The sequence below is a fragment of the Pinus tabuliformis genome, chromosome Q, assembly GCF_031772625.1.
Source record: "Pinus tabuliformis cultivar Carrire ecotype Pingquan chromosome Q, CPIR1, whole genome shotgun sequence".
NCBI lineage: Eukaryota > Viridiplantae > Streptophyta > Pinopsida > Pinales > Pinaceae > Pinus > Pinus tabuliformis.
The window spans coordinates 173,399,372-173,415,287 of NC_142296.1; the positions used below are offsets into that span (position 1 = coordinate 173,399,372).

The window sequence follows — 15,916 nt, forward strand, 5'->3', positions numbered from 1 at the left end:
CAGCTCTGGAACAAAGCTGTCTCTCGGCAAACTGCTTCTGTTGCAAATTTTTTAGATTTCTTCTGCCAGCGTCTTTAGTCCTCTTGTGATCTGCAATCGCTTTGATACCATGTGAAAATTTATGAATTTAACACATCAGAAACCCCTACTGTAATATCTGGTTTATTATCTCCTACTTGTTCTTTACATTAACAAGCTATTTATATGCATAAATATTGAAATAAATACAATTGCAGCCTTTACAAACTTATAGATCAGCAATTGAAATAAACTGAGACAACACAAGGGACACCATTATTTTTGGACAATTGTCCCCGGAAAAACCCAATGCGGGAAAACCAGTGCAACAAATATGAGGGTTTTATTATTATGCAGTTTTCTGAATACAACTAGGGTGCCAGAAATGGCTCACCCTTCAGAGATTATCCTCGGTAGAAGTACCTTTCTCCGGAGACAGATATTCCGGCTAATCAGCAACCGGATGATTGGCCCCACAACAACTTCTACTGTTCCTTAGCTGGATAGCAAAAGTTGCTCCAAGCTATCTTTTGTAACTGCGTCACCCTCTAGGGACTGCATCACCCTACAGGGACTGTGTCACCCTCTAGGGACTGTGTCACCCTCCTACGGCTCTGCGTCAGCTGATCAGCTCCCAGTCTGGCCCACGAAATCACCTCAGCGCAGCCTCTTCAACTCAGCGTCAACTCTGTAGCTCTCTGCGCTGCCTACGTCAGCGTCTATGACTTCTGCGTCAACCCCTTGGCCCTCTGCATCCTTTGCGCTGGCCACTTTAGCCTCTGCGTCAACCCTTGCTGCCTTTGCGTCAGCCTTTGCTTACTCTGCGTCAACCCTTACGACTTCTGCATCAATTTCTGCTGCCTTTGCGTCAGCCTTCTTAGGCTTTGCGCTGTCTCTTTGGCACTTTCTCTGCCTCTCTGATATGTATTCTCAGCCTCTTGCCAAACTGCCTTTCGCTGCAACAGATCACTAACTCGATTTCTCAGCAAACCTTGCCTTAGAAAATCAAATTGACCGATCAACTTGGTGTATCTCCAAATGACCCTCAAGCCTTCTCTTATACTTTTCCTGTTGACGATTCAACGACCGAGATTAAGTCCCTAATCAATGGCTAAGATTAGATTTGGCTTGATCCTCGTTATTTAGAACTTTCTCACCCATTTTATATCAATACACATTAATATTTTAATTTTCCTAAGTTTAGACTTAGGAACCCCATTATAAATATTAATTATTTTTATATCTCTCCATCCAGGTGCAATTTCCCAAATGATTTCTGGGTCTTGGAGATCTCATGTGCCTTAGCCTCTCCACCAAATTTCATGGCTAGAGCACATCCTATGCTACCAAAAATCAACAAATGTGTGTAGCCTTCACATCCTTTAAGCTATGAGTGGCCTGTGTTGTCGTGTTTGAGGGAGGCTGTATGTCAGTATTAGCGAAGTCCCAGAGGTTGTTTCCCATGAGAATTATTGAAGTTCTTTCCTTTTGTGGATTGAAATTAGTACCTCTTCCAGCCAGTCTTCAAACCTCAAACCAGTAGAAGTCATTATCGTAGATCAAACCCTTAATTGTAAAAGATCTGTAGTTGGAAAATAAAATCTGCTGTTGTAAACCCTCATGCTACTGATTGTCCTTCTCTCTTAGAGTTTCTAGTGGTCTGATACCATGTCGAACTTTTAACACTAGATCAATTTTTTTTTCTCACAATTTTTTTTACCCATAAAATAGATTATTCTTGAATTAAATTCTAAAATTGCTGAAATAAACACATTGGTGTTCTCAACTTTTGAACAATAAATTTTCAGTGGAAAAATAAATAGGAAATCACCACAAGACAACTTAAATGCCGACCAATAAATCTTCGTTCACTTTGTATTTGAATTTGGAAAATTTAGGGTCTAGATTTAGAGAAACTACATAGAAAATATGGCAATATTAGAACCTGGAAATGGCCCTAAGCTATGTTACATGAAACAAATTTCTGGCTAGCATTGGTATGAGAAATGTATTGAGACATCGAAACTTGGCCTAGACTTCCCAGAAACATTGTCATCCATAGTGTACAGCATTTTACGATTTCAAAACACTGTATAGTATGCCCGGTGGCATATTGGGGCCATTTCAGCCAAAAGCTATGTTTTTTAGGGCCTTTTTAGCCAACAATTGTGGCGTTCGGCGAGTTAATTGGCTGTTTTGGGATTGCTTAAGCAGCCAAGAAGTGTGTGGGTCCCTTCTATGGCCCAAAAACACTTAATTAAACATTTTTGTAATGTTTATTTCACTCCTAAGCTAATTTCAGCTAAAAAAATTACACTTAGAGCTCTCTGTTGCTGCTTTTGATATTAGTGGTGATGGCGACTGGAACTGGAAGTGCTAGTAGAATTGTCTCTTCTACTAAACAAGCATCTTGTTATGTTTTTGTTTATGAGGATGAGGATTGTTATGATTACTAATATGTAGTCAATATTTGTCTTTAGTTCATGTTTTATTTTAGTTTTAGCACATACAACCTCATGTATAAATGCTGATTTTGAACCCTTCAATGTACAACCTCATATATAAAGGCTAATTTTGGATTTTTGCATCATGTAATTATCTATGAGTTAATATAGACTTGGTTTTCCTTATAAAATGTCAGTTATATGTCTTATTCTTTCTTTTCTTGCAAGATAATGTGTTACTAACTTCTATATCGGGCGACGTTCCATTTTTCATGATTGATGTTTCCAACAATACCTGTTTCGGAAAATTCTAGATGTTTAAGCATTTCATGGAACTTACGCCCAAAATTTTTGGCCCAAGGAAGATTCCCCCCCCTGAAAATGGCTTCTCTGGTAGTGAATCAGCCCTGGCAAATCTCAGCTTGTACCTGCAAAATTGAAACTTCCTAGCCATACAACATAAGGAAACTCGGGTTCCATGTTCCTCACAAAAATTTTCCTTCCAAAAATCTACTGCACATTTTTCCTTTTTCTCCTAAGTCACACGAGCCTCTCACTCTCGAGATAATCACTTCCTGAATAATGCAATGTGTGTCTTCATCCACTCCCTTAGGTTCTCGATAATTTCAAATTAAACAAAATCGCTAACCCTCAATCTCCAAAGTGATAGATGGCTAGGATTAAATGTTAACCTACTTAGATCAGTTGTTGAGATTAGATAAGTCACTTGAAATTTGCTCAATTATCTAACATTAATTAATAAACTAATTAATGTGCTTTGCCTAAGTTACAACTTAGGAAAGAAATCATATTACTTGCTCTTCATGAACAAGCACCCAAAGAGGACTTCTTTGCTGGATTCTAGACACTTAGCCTCTGCAAGTGACCTTCCAAGGCTATAAAATCAACACAAATTAGTTGCAGAATATATGAAACATGCATATTTGTACATAAATCAAGATAGAAATGGCATCCATATTACATTAATGATTAATTATTTGAGCATCATCCATCGAGAGTCTAAATTTTATTAATTACAAACAAACATACAAGTGTTTAAGTCATATAAAGAAAGCAGACCAGTAACTTATGGAATGAAACAGGTTGTGGCAACTGTCAACAATAGCATGACCAAATAGCTATGTTTACAAAATAGTCTTTCTACACCCCAAAATATGAAAAGACCAAAATGTCCAAAACAATAAACTGAGCTCGTTGCTAAACAACTCTATACAGAGGAAGTTTTCAAGAGTTGTGAAAGCACCCATGTTGCCAAATGTTGTAGTTGTTGGGTAGCACCGCCATGCATGTTCCACTACTCCTTGACAAACAATGTTCCACCATCGTTTATGTTGGGATTCTCATCATTAGTATCATCCTTCATTCTTTTTCTCTTGTCTATTCTTGTCTCTATATCAATTCTCTAGGGCCATCAATCGACATTGTCTAATCCAAGGCTTAAAATATGGTAGAAGAAACTTAACATGCCTGACCAATGATTTTGTTTTAAGTGAAGGGTATGTTTTTGGGAAGGCCATGACAAAGGAGTTCAATAATCAACACCGCCAACATTGGTGTACATATAGGGCTTGGTGCTCTTGATTAAATGCCAATCACATCCCCTCATACGTGATAGAATCCAATGGAATGCCACAATTCCATTGATCCTGAAATCTTGAAAGTTGTTAGCTCTGTTGAATTTTGAATGGGACATGAAATTCTATTTTCTCCATATGAAGTCCGATGAAGTTGGCACCGCTATCAAACACTGGAACAATTTATGGTAATGTTAAAAATTTAAGAAAAATAATAGTTATCCTTTTACGTGAAGAATTTAACATTACCTTTAGGGAGCATGCAAGAAGCTTCTAGGGAGTGTCTAGGGTGGGTCCAGGGAGTGTGACAGGAGTGCGGTTCACCATGTGGGAGTGTGTACGGAAGCGCGGTGGTTCCAAATTTCCTGGAAGCATGCAAATTGAGGCTGAAGCATGGTTCCAGTTTTTGGGAGCATGCTCCCAGGGAAACTTTTATAGTGTTCCCACTTGAAGCGCGGTTTCAGGGTCCAGAGTGGGCAAGTGGGGGATGGTTCTTGTAACTATGTTCTAAGGCATGTAGATAGAGACCTTTACTCAAAAAACACTAGTAATTTAATGAGAATTCAAGATTCAGAATTTGTGCTGATAATGTTTTCTGGAGTCTACCAAATCAACAACCTGTTCATTAAATGAACCAAATGATGTCAATTTTAGAAAGGTTTCATGAAACAGGACTAAATTAAATACTAATACGGGCAAACCAAATCTAGATAGCAGAATCCATATTATCATTGGACTTTTAAAAAGCATATACATATCACACTTTCTGTAGCAAAACGCTAAAATTTTGATAAAATTAATGGGCAATCCGAGTTATCCATTCCTTGAATACTTCACTGAACAAATTGTTTCCATTCAATCTGGTATTTTTGCATTTGTCAAACTTTCCCTGTATAATATCAGGTAGTATCCTCTATCCACAATTAATTTTTTCTTTCTTATATACATGTCCACAGTCAATTCATGTTGTTTCATTGCTGTATCTTCTTAGGTAGTAATTTTAGGGGCTAAATTTGCAAGTTGCAACTCATCCATCAGACATGCCTTCATAGGCATCTTCATGATCATTTAACCAACACATAGTTTTTATTTTCTACAAAAGGGATACAGAACTAAAACTCAAAATACTTTAACATTACAGAGAAAAAAAAACTGTTACTGAAACAACACCAAATTATCCAAATGCAATGCTTACCTGGTTTGGCATTAAATTAGGCCCCTTTTACAGGCCTGTTTTAGCACCCAATATGAACCCCATGTTGTCGGTTGCTGTTGGGAAAATCTGGCTTGTCTAGGAGCATCGTGACACTCATTGAGAGGTTGGGAGCTTACCACAGCTCCTGACATATCAGGAACACCTTCAGGACAATTGTCAGATCAACTGTGGGTCAAGGTGCTAGCATCAAGATTTTCCCTGATGTTCTTGATAGTGTTCCTGGTTATTTGGAAATGGTTCACTCCCCCTCCCCTGCTCCCAGAAATGGGGGAATAATAGGAACTCGTTCTTGAACAGTTGGGAGTGACTCTTGTGCTCTACTGAATTTTTCTATTCATGCATACACCTGTTCCATTATTTCCGTGGTAGTGAAAAGAAGGATGACATGGGTTCTTCCATGGCTAGACCTATGAACTGATGTGATCATGCTGTTAGTGTAGGGGAAGATTAAGAAGTTGGCTTCTATTGTCAGATCTGGGGCTCACAGGATTCCTTGAGTTCACTTTTCCTCAATGAGCCTTCGTAAATAGATGCTCTATATGTTATGGCCGTTCAAGACAGGTGCTTCCATCATGTTTGAACAACTTGAAGAGACAGCAGTGCACACCTTAGCTAGCATCAATAAACAGGGGCAATTAATAATCCCTATAAGTCAAGTATCATGTTTTTCCCTCCTCATGCACACTGACTTTTCTTTCTAATAGAAGGCTTAGTTTTCTTGATTTATTTTTTTGTCATGTGTATCTGAGTCTTCTGGACATTTAAATGATCATAATGCCCTTTTTTTGGATAAAACACATGAACTTTTGAATATATTTGAGCTACTATATAATTAATTACCATTCTTAGGAAATTGTCTAACCATTCTTAGTTTAAAGGGATTCCTGGTAGCAATGCTTTTTAAGGATATCTATTGACAATTCCAATGATAACTTATATTGACAAATGCTTTATCTGCATATTTTTTTTACAGATGCTTTATGTGCATATTCCTTCTCGACACCCACCTTCATTCCCAGAGTTAGAGCTACCAACACATGTGCAGGTGACTTATTTGTATTTTTCTTCTTATACAATAGTTTTCTGTAATTCATTATTAGGTGTGCTGTATGGATTTCTTTATTGTTGAGAAATGTTTAAAGTTCAAAGAGATATTTAGTTGCTGAACTGTGCTTGTCCGAATATTCTTAATATCTAAAATCTATACACTGTAAATGTTTTCAGATCATCAAAGTTACTTTACTGCAGACTAGCTGCAGGCTTCAACAATTTTATGATTTTCATGAAAGAAAAGAATTTTACTATGAGGTTTAGCTCTCCTATTTTAGTGTAATGAAGCCCCTAAAATCAAGTTTGACAACAAATAACCTTGGGTTACAAGCCAACCCATTACCTAGCAACAAAACAAGCCAAATTTGCCCACACGTGTGAGTCAGAGCCTGTTAAATTGTTATGTCATGCCCAATTAGGGCTTAGAATGCCATGCCAAAGTGTGATGAGGTGTTCAAATGTGTGTAGATGCTTGTATGACCAAATTTTGAGGGTTGGCCTTCTAATCCACCCACCTTAGTATCTCTTGTGGGGTCCCAAGTACCAGTTAGGGTGTCATCAAGTGGTCTTCTTGGGTCGCCAGCTGTCAAATAAGGACTCCTCTCCAATGTTAGGGCTTCCTCTAGCGCAACAAGCCCTTCATAGTCTCTCAATGGGAGACCTTCCTCCTTTGGGCTCTGAATTAGCTCTTGCCCATTAGGTTGTGTCAAGGCCAGCGTGGGGGCATATTGTGTCCAATGTTGATTTGGGGTAGCATCATATGTGCTCTAGCCACAAAAATTGGTGGAGAGGTTAAAGTACATGAGATCTCCAATACCCAGAAATGGTTTGGGCAGATTCTAAACAGTTTGGGAGAGATTAAAATAATTAATATTTTTAATGGAGTCCCTAAGTCTAAACTTAGGGAAAATAAAATATTAATGTGAATTAATATAAAACTGTGTTAGAATGGTCCAAAAGTCATGGATCAAGCCAGAGTTAATCTTAGCAGTTGATTAGGGACTTAATCTCGGTTGTTGTTTTCTCAATGAGAAAATTATATAAGGAGGCTTGAGGGTCACTTGGAGAACACACCAGAGTGATCAATCATTCTATTCTCTAGAGCAGGGTTTTTCTAAGAGAGATAGAATCAGTGATCATCAACAAGGGGCAGTGAATACAGAAGCAGAGAGGCAGAGAGGGTACCAGGAGAATCAGTGTAGAAGGCGGGAGAGAGGGATGCAGAGCCAGCTAGAAGCCACGAAGAGCCAGCTAGGGCCCGCGCAGAGGCAGCCAGGAGCTGCGCAGTGCCTTAGAGAGCCAGCGTGGGTGACACAGAGGATTTAGAGGCTAACGCAGTGCCTCCAGAGGTTGATGCAAGGGTTATTGGGCTGACGCAGGGCCAGAAAGGGCTGACGCAGTCCCTAGAGTGATCCGGATTTAGACAAGAACGCAATAGATTACAGAGATAACCATAAATATAGAGATGCAATAACCATAAACACAGAGATGCAGCGGAAATAATGCTTCATTTCATTAATGGAAAATACTGAAATATGCTTCCAACCAGAAATGGAAATAAACCAACTAGGGCGATGGTAGCTTATCTCTGAGAAGAGATGTGCTGCTACATGCCTCTGAACTGTTCCAAACTGTGTTACAATGAGGCTCGAAGGCCTATTTATTGTTGAGAAACAATGGAAAACCCTTCACATCCCAAAACCTAACCCTAGAAGATGAAACGCCAAATTGTGGGCCCCGTTTGGGTAAATTGGTACATCAATTTCCCGGGGTCGTAACTTTGGCATACGATCTCCGTTTGACGCGTACGATAGCTCGTTAGAAAGATCTATCCGAGTACTACCACTTTGGGAGGCAACATATGGACCCATGTTGCCCCAGATTCCCAAAAAACATCGTTTAGGGCCTTAAAACGGCTCCAGAAGTTCAGGACCCGAAAAACTGCTAAAAATAGTAAACTGTGCTGCAATTTAGGAAACTGAAAAGACTGAAAGAGACAATTGTGGGGCTCCAAATGGGATAGGTGGGTGGCCACCAACATCCACCTGGATCATAGAGGCTGACGCTGGGGTTTCCGTAGGGCATATTGGAGTTGTGTAGTTGCTGGAGTGTTTATTCGGGGTTTCAGCTGGAGGATCTGTCTCCGAAGGAGCAGTACTATTGCCGAGATTATTTTCTGTTGGGTGAGTCGGTTTTGGCACCCAGATTGTATTCAAAAACTGCATAATAATAAAACCCTCAGATAGCTGCACTGGTTTTCCCGCATTGGGTTTTTCCGGGGACGTCCAAAAACAACAGTGTCACTTGTGTGCTTGTTTTGTTTCCTTCAGTTTTTGATCTGTAACGTGTTGAGCATGTACTTGTATTTATTTCCAGTATTTACATGGTAAATAACTTGTTAATTAACAGAACAAGTAGGTAGGAATAAATTAGTAAAGTACATGAAGGGTTTCTAACAGTTAGACTTAGAAATTCCAACATCCAATGGTGTCATAATGAAGAATCCTTAAAACCAGGTCAAAGTTGACCGACGTCTTGGGTCCTAGAGGTACTTTGGGACATTTTTCATCTGCTAGTACTATCAGGAGCTTCAGTCTCGCAACGTTGCACTTGCTTAGGCCATGCACTTCTCAGGAAGGCTTGGGTACATGTGAAGTGGGTGCCCAAAGCTTGGGCTGTTGAGCCACCTGACAGGAACAACATGGATTCTAGTGAAAGCAACCATTCATTAGGGACGAAGATCAATAATGCATCTAAGTGAACCAAACTTGAATGTTAAGGGCATATTAATACTTCAAACAAAGATCCCCTTCCAAAATCAAGACCAAGATCTCGCAAAGGTGTTTTCTCCCTTGGTAGGGGTGGCTAATGATCAACCTTATTAGGAGCTTCTAGATCCTAGGGGGAAGTAACAGTTCCTTGGTCCACCCTTCAACTCATAGGTGTTAGTGTACAACAATGTGGTAACAGAGGGGAGAAGGCTTCATGGTCAAATGCCATGGTAAAAGGGCCCAACTGATGTGGGTGTCCACATTCTGAGTGTATAGATGTGAGGAGGGAGCATTCGTGAATGCATGAGTTACTCTGAGAGGGGTGTCCACATCTTGAGTGTATAGATACGAGGAGGGAGAATTCGTGAATGCATGAGTTACTAGCTCGAGCTTGATTTTTCTACCCCTCTTGTGTGCCTTTTACTTCTTCTTGGTTATTCCTTGCATTACCACTTATAGTTCAAGGGTTAGAGCTTGCTTTGTATGATGTATTAGTTTAACAATCCCTTAAAGATGAGTTAGTTTATCGCTCATCGAGGTTTGGACATGCAAGGGTTCCTTCCTTTGATGTAATGTAGCATCATGTGCTTAAGAACCGAGTGATGGCCATATGAAGTAGGTAGAGCTCATGCTAGGCTTTTACCCATGTGCTAATCTTTATGTCCCGTCCATATTTTTCATTTTGATTTTCATTATTTTATTTTGTTGTGGCCATGATATGCTTTTTCCTTTTTTTTTAGCTGCATCAATCTCCCAGGGCAAGTTTTTGGGCCCTACTCAAAGTATGTGAACATATGAGAGCCAAATCCCTAAGAGCCAATGAGAAGCTATACTTGATGAATGGAGGTGAGATATGGCGCTTGTAATGTGGGATGGAAAGTGTTAAGTATGGCATAGGGAAAATGGATCACACTATCTCAATCATGGTTTCCAATAGTGTCCCTCCTATAACCCAAAGGGACCTTAAGGGAGGTCCTATTAGACTAGGGTCAAAGATTAACCTCCATTGGTAAGGTGAGAGAACAAAATTATGGTCAAGGTTTGTCAATCTTCTAGATCACCTCGTTATCCATACGAAATTCTCAAAACAAACAAGTATAAGCACTCGATTGCAAAATGATCAAGGCTAAGTTGCACGGAACGGGGAAACGGAAACGAGTTTCAGAAACGAGAAGCGATACGAAATGCGACCTCCCCAAATTTTGGAAACGGGGAAACGTGAATATATATATATATTAAAAATATTTAAAAATTATTATTATATATATGTGCAATCATAAAGCATTAATGATACATGATAATTTATTACATTTAAACATTAAGATTAAATTTACATCACATTTATTCATGAGTCATGAATGATCACATAATGAAAATAAAAATATAGGAAAATCCAAAAGCAACCTTTATTATATATCCAAGGGCAAAATCTCAAAATCAGCCTTTATTTATATTAGTATATGAGGCTGCAAGTACAATAAAGACTATAAGGCTGCAAGAACTATAGAGACAAGTCACAAAAGACTAATCCTCATCATAACAATCCTCATCAAAAATAGAAGCAACACAATGCTCAACAGTGGATGGTAGTGCTGAAGAAGATGATGCACCAATTCCACTTCCAGATTCGGCCTCAATATTCAGGGCAGCAAGAGAGAAATCCAAATCAGGATTTTCTGCATCCACATCCCATTCTTTAGAAGGACAACTGTTGTATTCTGGACCTCTACGAGATGCAAGGCGAAGGTTGGAGTGCACATAAACAAGATCCTCTGCTTTCTGTGAGCCCAACCTATTGCGCTTCACAAAATGAATAAAACCATAAGTGATCCAATTCCTTTCTGTTGATGAAGAGCTTGCCACTTGTGAAAGAATACGAATGGCAAGGTTTTGCCAATGTACACCATTTGCTCCATGACAAATCCACCAACTAACTGGATTCATGGTGCTTTTCTCCTCCAAAGCTGATATATCTGCATAATCATCTATTCCTGCAGCAAAACTGGCAAATTCCTCCTTTACCTCCCTATGTAAATGAGAAGGAAACATTCTCATAAGGGCTTTTTTCACCCTAGTAGCCACCTCTCTATCCTTATGGGGTGCCTTCCTCTTCCCATTGCTTTTAGCAATAAGCTCCTCATCATAAAATTTGGCGTTCAAAGCATGTGCTAAAGTGTGCAATGGAGTATTGAAATTGTTCCACCTATCAACAATGATTTTCTTGATCAAACCAGCAAAATGAGCATCAACAAACAAAAGTTGTGGAGACTCCTGCGAAATGATTTCCATAGTTTTCTCAACCATGGAATCCATGCCATCATATACCTCTCCCAAGAAAGGTTGGTCAGTGTCAGCACTCCGGAGAAGCTCAAATGCAGGGGTTGTGAACTTTAGCAAGAAATCTACCTTGCTCCACCAATCCTCATCAAGGCACAATCTACGCACCATAGATCCCCGCTCTTAATCTATTTGTCTCCACTCAATCCAAAGTTGACTCACCACCATAGAAACTAATGCATGCTTAACCTCAACAAGGCGACGAAACATCACGAAGTTTGAGGCATATCTTGTCTCAGCAACTTTTAACAACTCTAATTTGGAGTACTCTCGAAATATGGCCTGAGACTGGTGGTGGTTGGTGATGAATTTGATAATCTCCCTTGCTTCCCCTGTGAGTTCCTTTGTCCAGGAAACTTTGTTGTCGATCTCCTCTAAGATCAGATTCAGATTATGGACAATGCATGGTGTCCAAAAGATGTGGTCATACCTCCCCTCAATAATTAAACCCGCAGCTTTGCAAACCGGTGCATTATCCGTGATAACTTGCACCACCTTGTTAGGCCCTATTTGTTCAATAACTTTTATAATAACATCAACAATGTACTGTGCATCTTTCACCTCTCCTGAGCAGTCTTCTGCCTTGATAAACATTGCTCCTTTGGGGGAAGTGGCAATGATATTTATCAATGGTCTGCGCCTTATATCTGTCCAACCATCTGAGACTATGGTAACCCCAGAGCTACTCCAGGAAGAACGAATTGGAGCTAAAATGTCCTCCACAAGGTCCTTCTCATTTTTGAGAAGCTAGGTTCTGACTTTCTCATAGTTGGGCCCCTTGGACCCTTGAGGAGCTTTGTTAACTGCCCTTATCATATCTTGCCAGTAAGAAGAGCGAACAACATTGAATGGGATACCACATGCATAAATGCACCTAGCCACTCTGGAATCAGTTTCTTCTCTTGCTTGCACATTCACCAATCTAGCAATTCTGCTATCCTGAACTAAAGGGGATGCCCCTGGGCCTCTGGTATTTTTGGGTGCTGGTTGTTCATGTTGTTGAGTGTGACCAACTCTCCTCTTCCTTGCTTCAGCTACAATCCTTGGCTCAATGTTAGATGGAGCTTGAGTAATGTCATGATGCCTTCTCTTAGTACCATCCGCCTCATCTTGCTCTCTTTGATATGCCCTCCTTGCCAACGGATCTGATGTTTTTGTGCAACCTGAAATCCCTGTCCTCCTCCATGCAATAGATGTGCCTTCACTCTTGGGTAGGAGCCCTTGTACGTATTATTGCAAAGATTGCATCGCCATTCCCATGAGCCACCACCTCCACATCTTTGAAGCTTCGTCACATGCCTCCAAAGAGGATAATATTCAGCACTTGGGTTGGCCCTAGGGCTTGAACTTGCAGCTGCACTTTGGCTGGAAGCCATTGCTGCAAAAAATAAATTAAAAAACAAATCTGTAAATAAAAAAGTTAAATAATAAAAACGTTTTTCATATTTTTGGCTGTATAAACCCTAGAAAAATTGAAGAAATAGTAAGAAGAAACTAAGAAATGAATGTGGTTTACCCAAATTAATTTTCTATGGCTGAAACTACCCTAAAATGCCATAAAAGAGGAGAAATATGGCTGTAGATGAGCCAAATCTGCTGCAAAAATAAATTTAAAAAACAAATCTATAAATAAAAAACGTTTTTCATATTTCTGGCTGCATAAACCCTAGAAAAATTGAAAAAATAGTAAGAAAAAACTAACAAAATGAATGTGGCTTACCCAAATTAATTTTCTGTGGCTGAAACTACCCCGAAATGCCATAAAAGAGGAGAAATATGGCTGTAGCTGAGCCAAATCTGCTGCTACTGAAATCTCTTTCTCTTGCTGTTGAAATCTCTTTCTCCTGCTGCTGAAATCTACTTTGCTCACTGCTCAAAACACCCTAGCTGAAACAACTGCCAGTCTCCAAGAGAAACGACTTGCTGAATAGTGTGCTGAGAGAATGAGACAAACTTCTCTTTTATAAGTTTAGAATAGGCTTCTAGAATTGATTGGAAACCTAAAAAAAATTTAAAAACAAATTAAAAAAAAATTAAAAAAAACACATTACAACTGGGAAACGTGGCTTGTACGGCCGAGAAACGCGTTTCCGGCCGTACTGCCACTTTTCCGTTTCGGGCAACGTGGCAGTACGGCTGGAAACGCGTTTCCTGGCCGTACCAAACGCGTTTCCGCATTTCGTATCGGTTTCCAGCCGGAAACGCCCCCCCGCCCCCCCCCCCCACGTTTCCTGCAACATAGGATCAAGGTACCTTTTGAATAGTAGCCCACCTTCATCCAAGTGTCAATGCCAAATGGTGAGAAGCACATGGTTGATGCAAATGGCAGAGGCACATGGCATAGAGTGTTCCATGGGGACGCGTCCCCCAGGGTTGGGTGCACGCACCCCTCGCACCCCACGCACCCGGGACAGGGGGACATCTGGGGAAACGTTTCCCCACGTCCCCCTTTTGGGAAGACGCAAGGGGGGACGTTTCCCCTGTGTGGGGGACACGACTCCCCAAAAGGGGTCTTGGGCATCCCCCCTCAAAATGGGCTGTGCGTCCCCCCTTAAATTGGCTTGGAAACAATGATTAATGACAGGGGAAACCTAGTATTTGATCATATTGCCTACTAATGCCATGCAATTCATGGTAATGTTAAATTCTTAAAGTAAAAGTGACATTCTCCTTTATCTTTCATTTTCATCCTTTTACTTAAATTTTTAACATTACCATGAAATGACTTAGGATGTTTGAGAGTGGTTTTGACCTCATTGGATTTCATATGGAGAAAATAGAATTTTAGATCTCACTCAAAATCCAGCAGACTTACCAAATTTTTAGGAATTCAGGATTCGATAGATTGCAATGTTTCCATTGCATTTTATCATGTACAAGGGTATGGAATTAGTATTTAATCAAGAGCACCAAGCCCTCTATGTACTTTAGAGTGACTTTTAGACTCATCACTCCACTGTTTTTGAGTTTAGGTATATCAATTTACTATTCCAGTCTTTAAATTTCAGTATCTATTATAGTCTATTTTGTTTAGTACTAATTAGATTCTAGAATGATGAATGATCAATTTTAATTTTAAATCAATTTAGAATCTAAAGTGATGAATGATGAATTTAACTTTTAAATCAATGTAGATTCTAGAATGGTGAATAATGAATGATGAATATGTATCAGAGTATTTCATTAATGAATCTCATGGTCTATGGATGAATCATGTATGTATTAGTAAGGATGATGAGTATGGATCAATGTATTTCATTACTTAATTCAATTGTGTATGTATCATTGTATTTATGCTTTCATTATTGAATATGAATTTGAAATATATATATATATATATATATATATATATATATATATATATATATTAAAAAAAATTATATACCTCGACATCCCCCCATCCCCCCTAAATTTCCCTAAAATTTGAGGGTACTCCCACACGTCCCCCTTGTGCGTCTCCCCGCACCCGCGTCTCCCCGTTCCAGAGTCTTGGTGGAACATTGATGGCATATCATCATCTAATTGTGGCTGGCAGGGGCTATTGGCTGTCAAATGTAGTAGAAAATTTTCCTCCCATGGGGTTACCCATTTTGGTGGGTAATAGTTCCATCATCAACAAACTTACGTCATCCATCTAACTTGAGAAGACAAGTCAACAAAATAGTATTTTTATGGGAAACTAATGCCATATATACAATCTCTATCAAATAGATGATCCAAGGGAGTGCATGTCCTCCTTAAAATTGTATTGTAGACGTGGTTGAATCATGGAAAAAACCCTCCTCAGGTAGGTTTATCCAACATACTGTAACACTATGCCAAGAATAGCTCCATTAAACTCTACACATGTGGCTCACATGCCAAGGAAAGAAGGTCATCCCCTCAAAACCGTCTAATATCTCGTTAAACGATGTTAATTGAGTGAAATGAGGAGGCACACGTGGGATCAAATCCATGTATCTCAGTGGACGATCTAGATAAGTGCAAGTAGACTTCTCAACTGATGAAATAGCTAGTATGTGTGGCCCAAAGATGTGGATGGCTCTCCTCAAGAGTATACAACGCTCAAGCCATGCTATAATGCCCAAGAAGTAATTGGCCTCTCAAAGTGATGAGTCATGCCTCCATATGTGTGATTAGGTGGTGATTTGGTGAAACATTGTGTAATGTCTTCCAATAGCTCAATTGTTGTAATTTCTAAGTCTAATCCATTAGAAATTCTTCCTGCACTATCTGGTTTATTTCACCTACTTGTTTAATTTCTTAACAAGTTATTTAACCATATAAATACTAAAAATAAACACCAATGCAGTCTCAACCATCTACATATCATCAACTGAAAGAATAGACAAGCACATAAGGGACACCATTATTTTTTGACAATTGTCCCTGAAAAAATTCAACTTGGGAAAATCGATGCAACAGTTCTGAGGGTTTTATTACTAAGCAACTTTCTTGAGTACAACTAGGGTGCCAAACTAGCTC

At 39.5% G+C, this 15,916-nt stretch overlaps 1 protein-coding gene across 1 annotated transcript in view; it reads left to right on the plus strand.

The window, feature by feature from the left end:
- The window catches only part of EMB2771 (E3 ubiquitin ligase), a 497,708-nt gene that overhangs the window by 275,309 nt on the left and 206,483 nt on the right, over positions 1-15,916 (plus strand). The window contains exon 19 of the mRNA XM_089384149.1: positions 6,247-6,318. Coding sequence (XP_089240275.1) covers positions 6,247-6,318 — 72 coding nt within the window. The remainder of the gene's footprint in view (positions 1-6,246; positions 6,319-15,916) is intronic.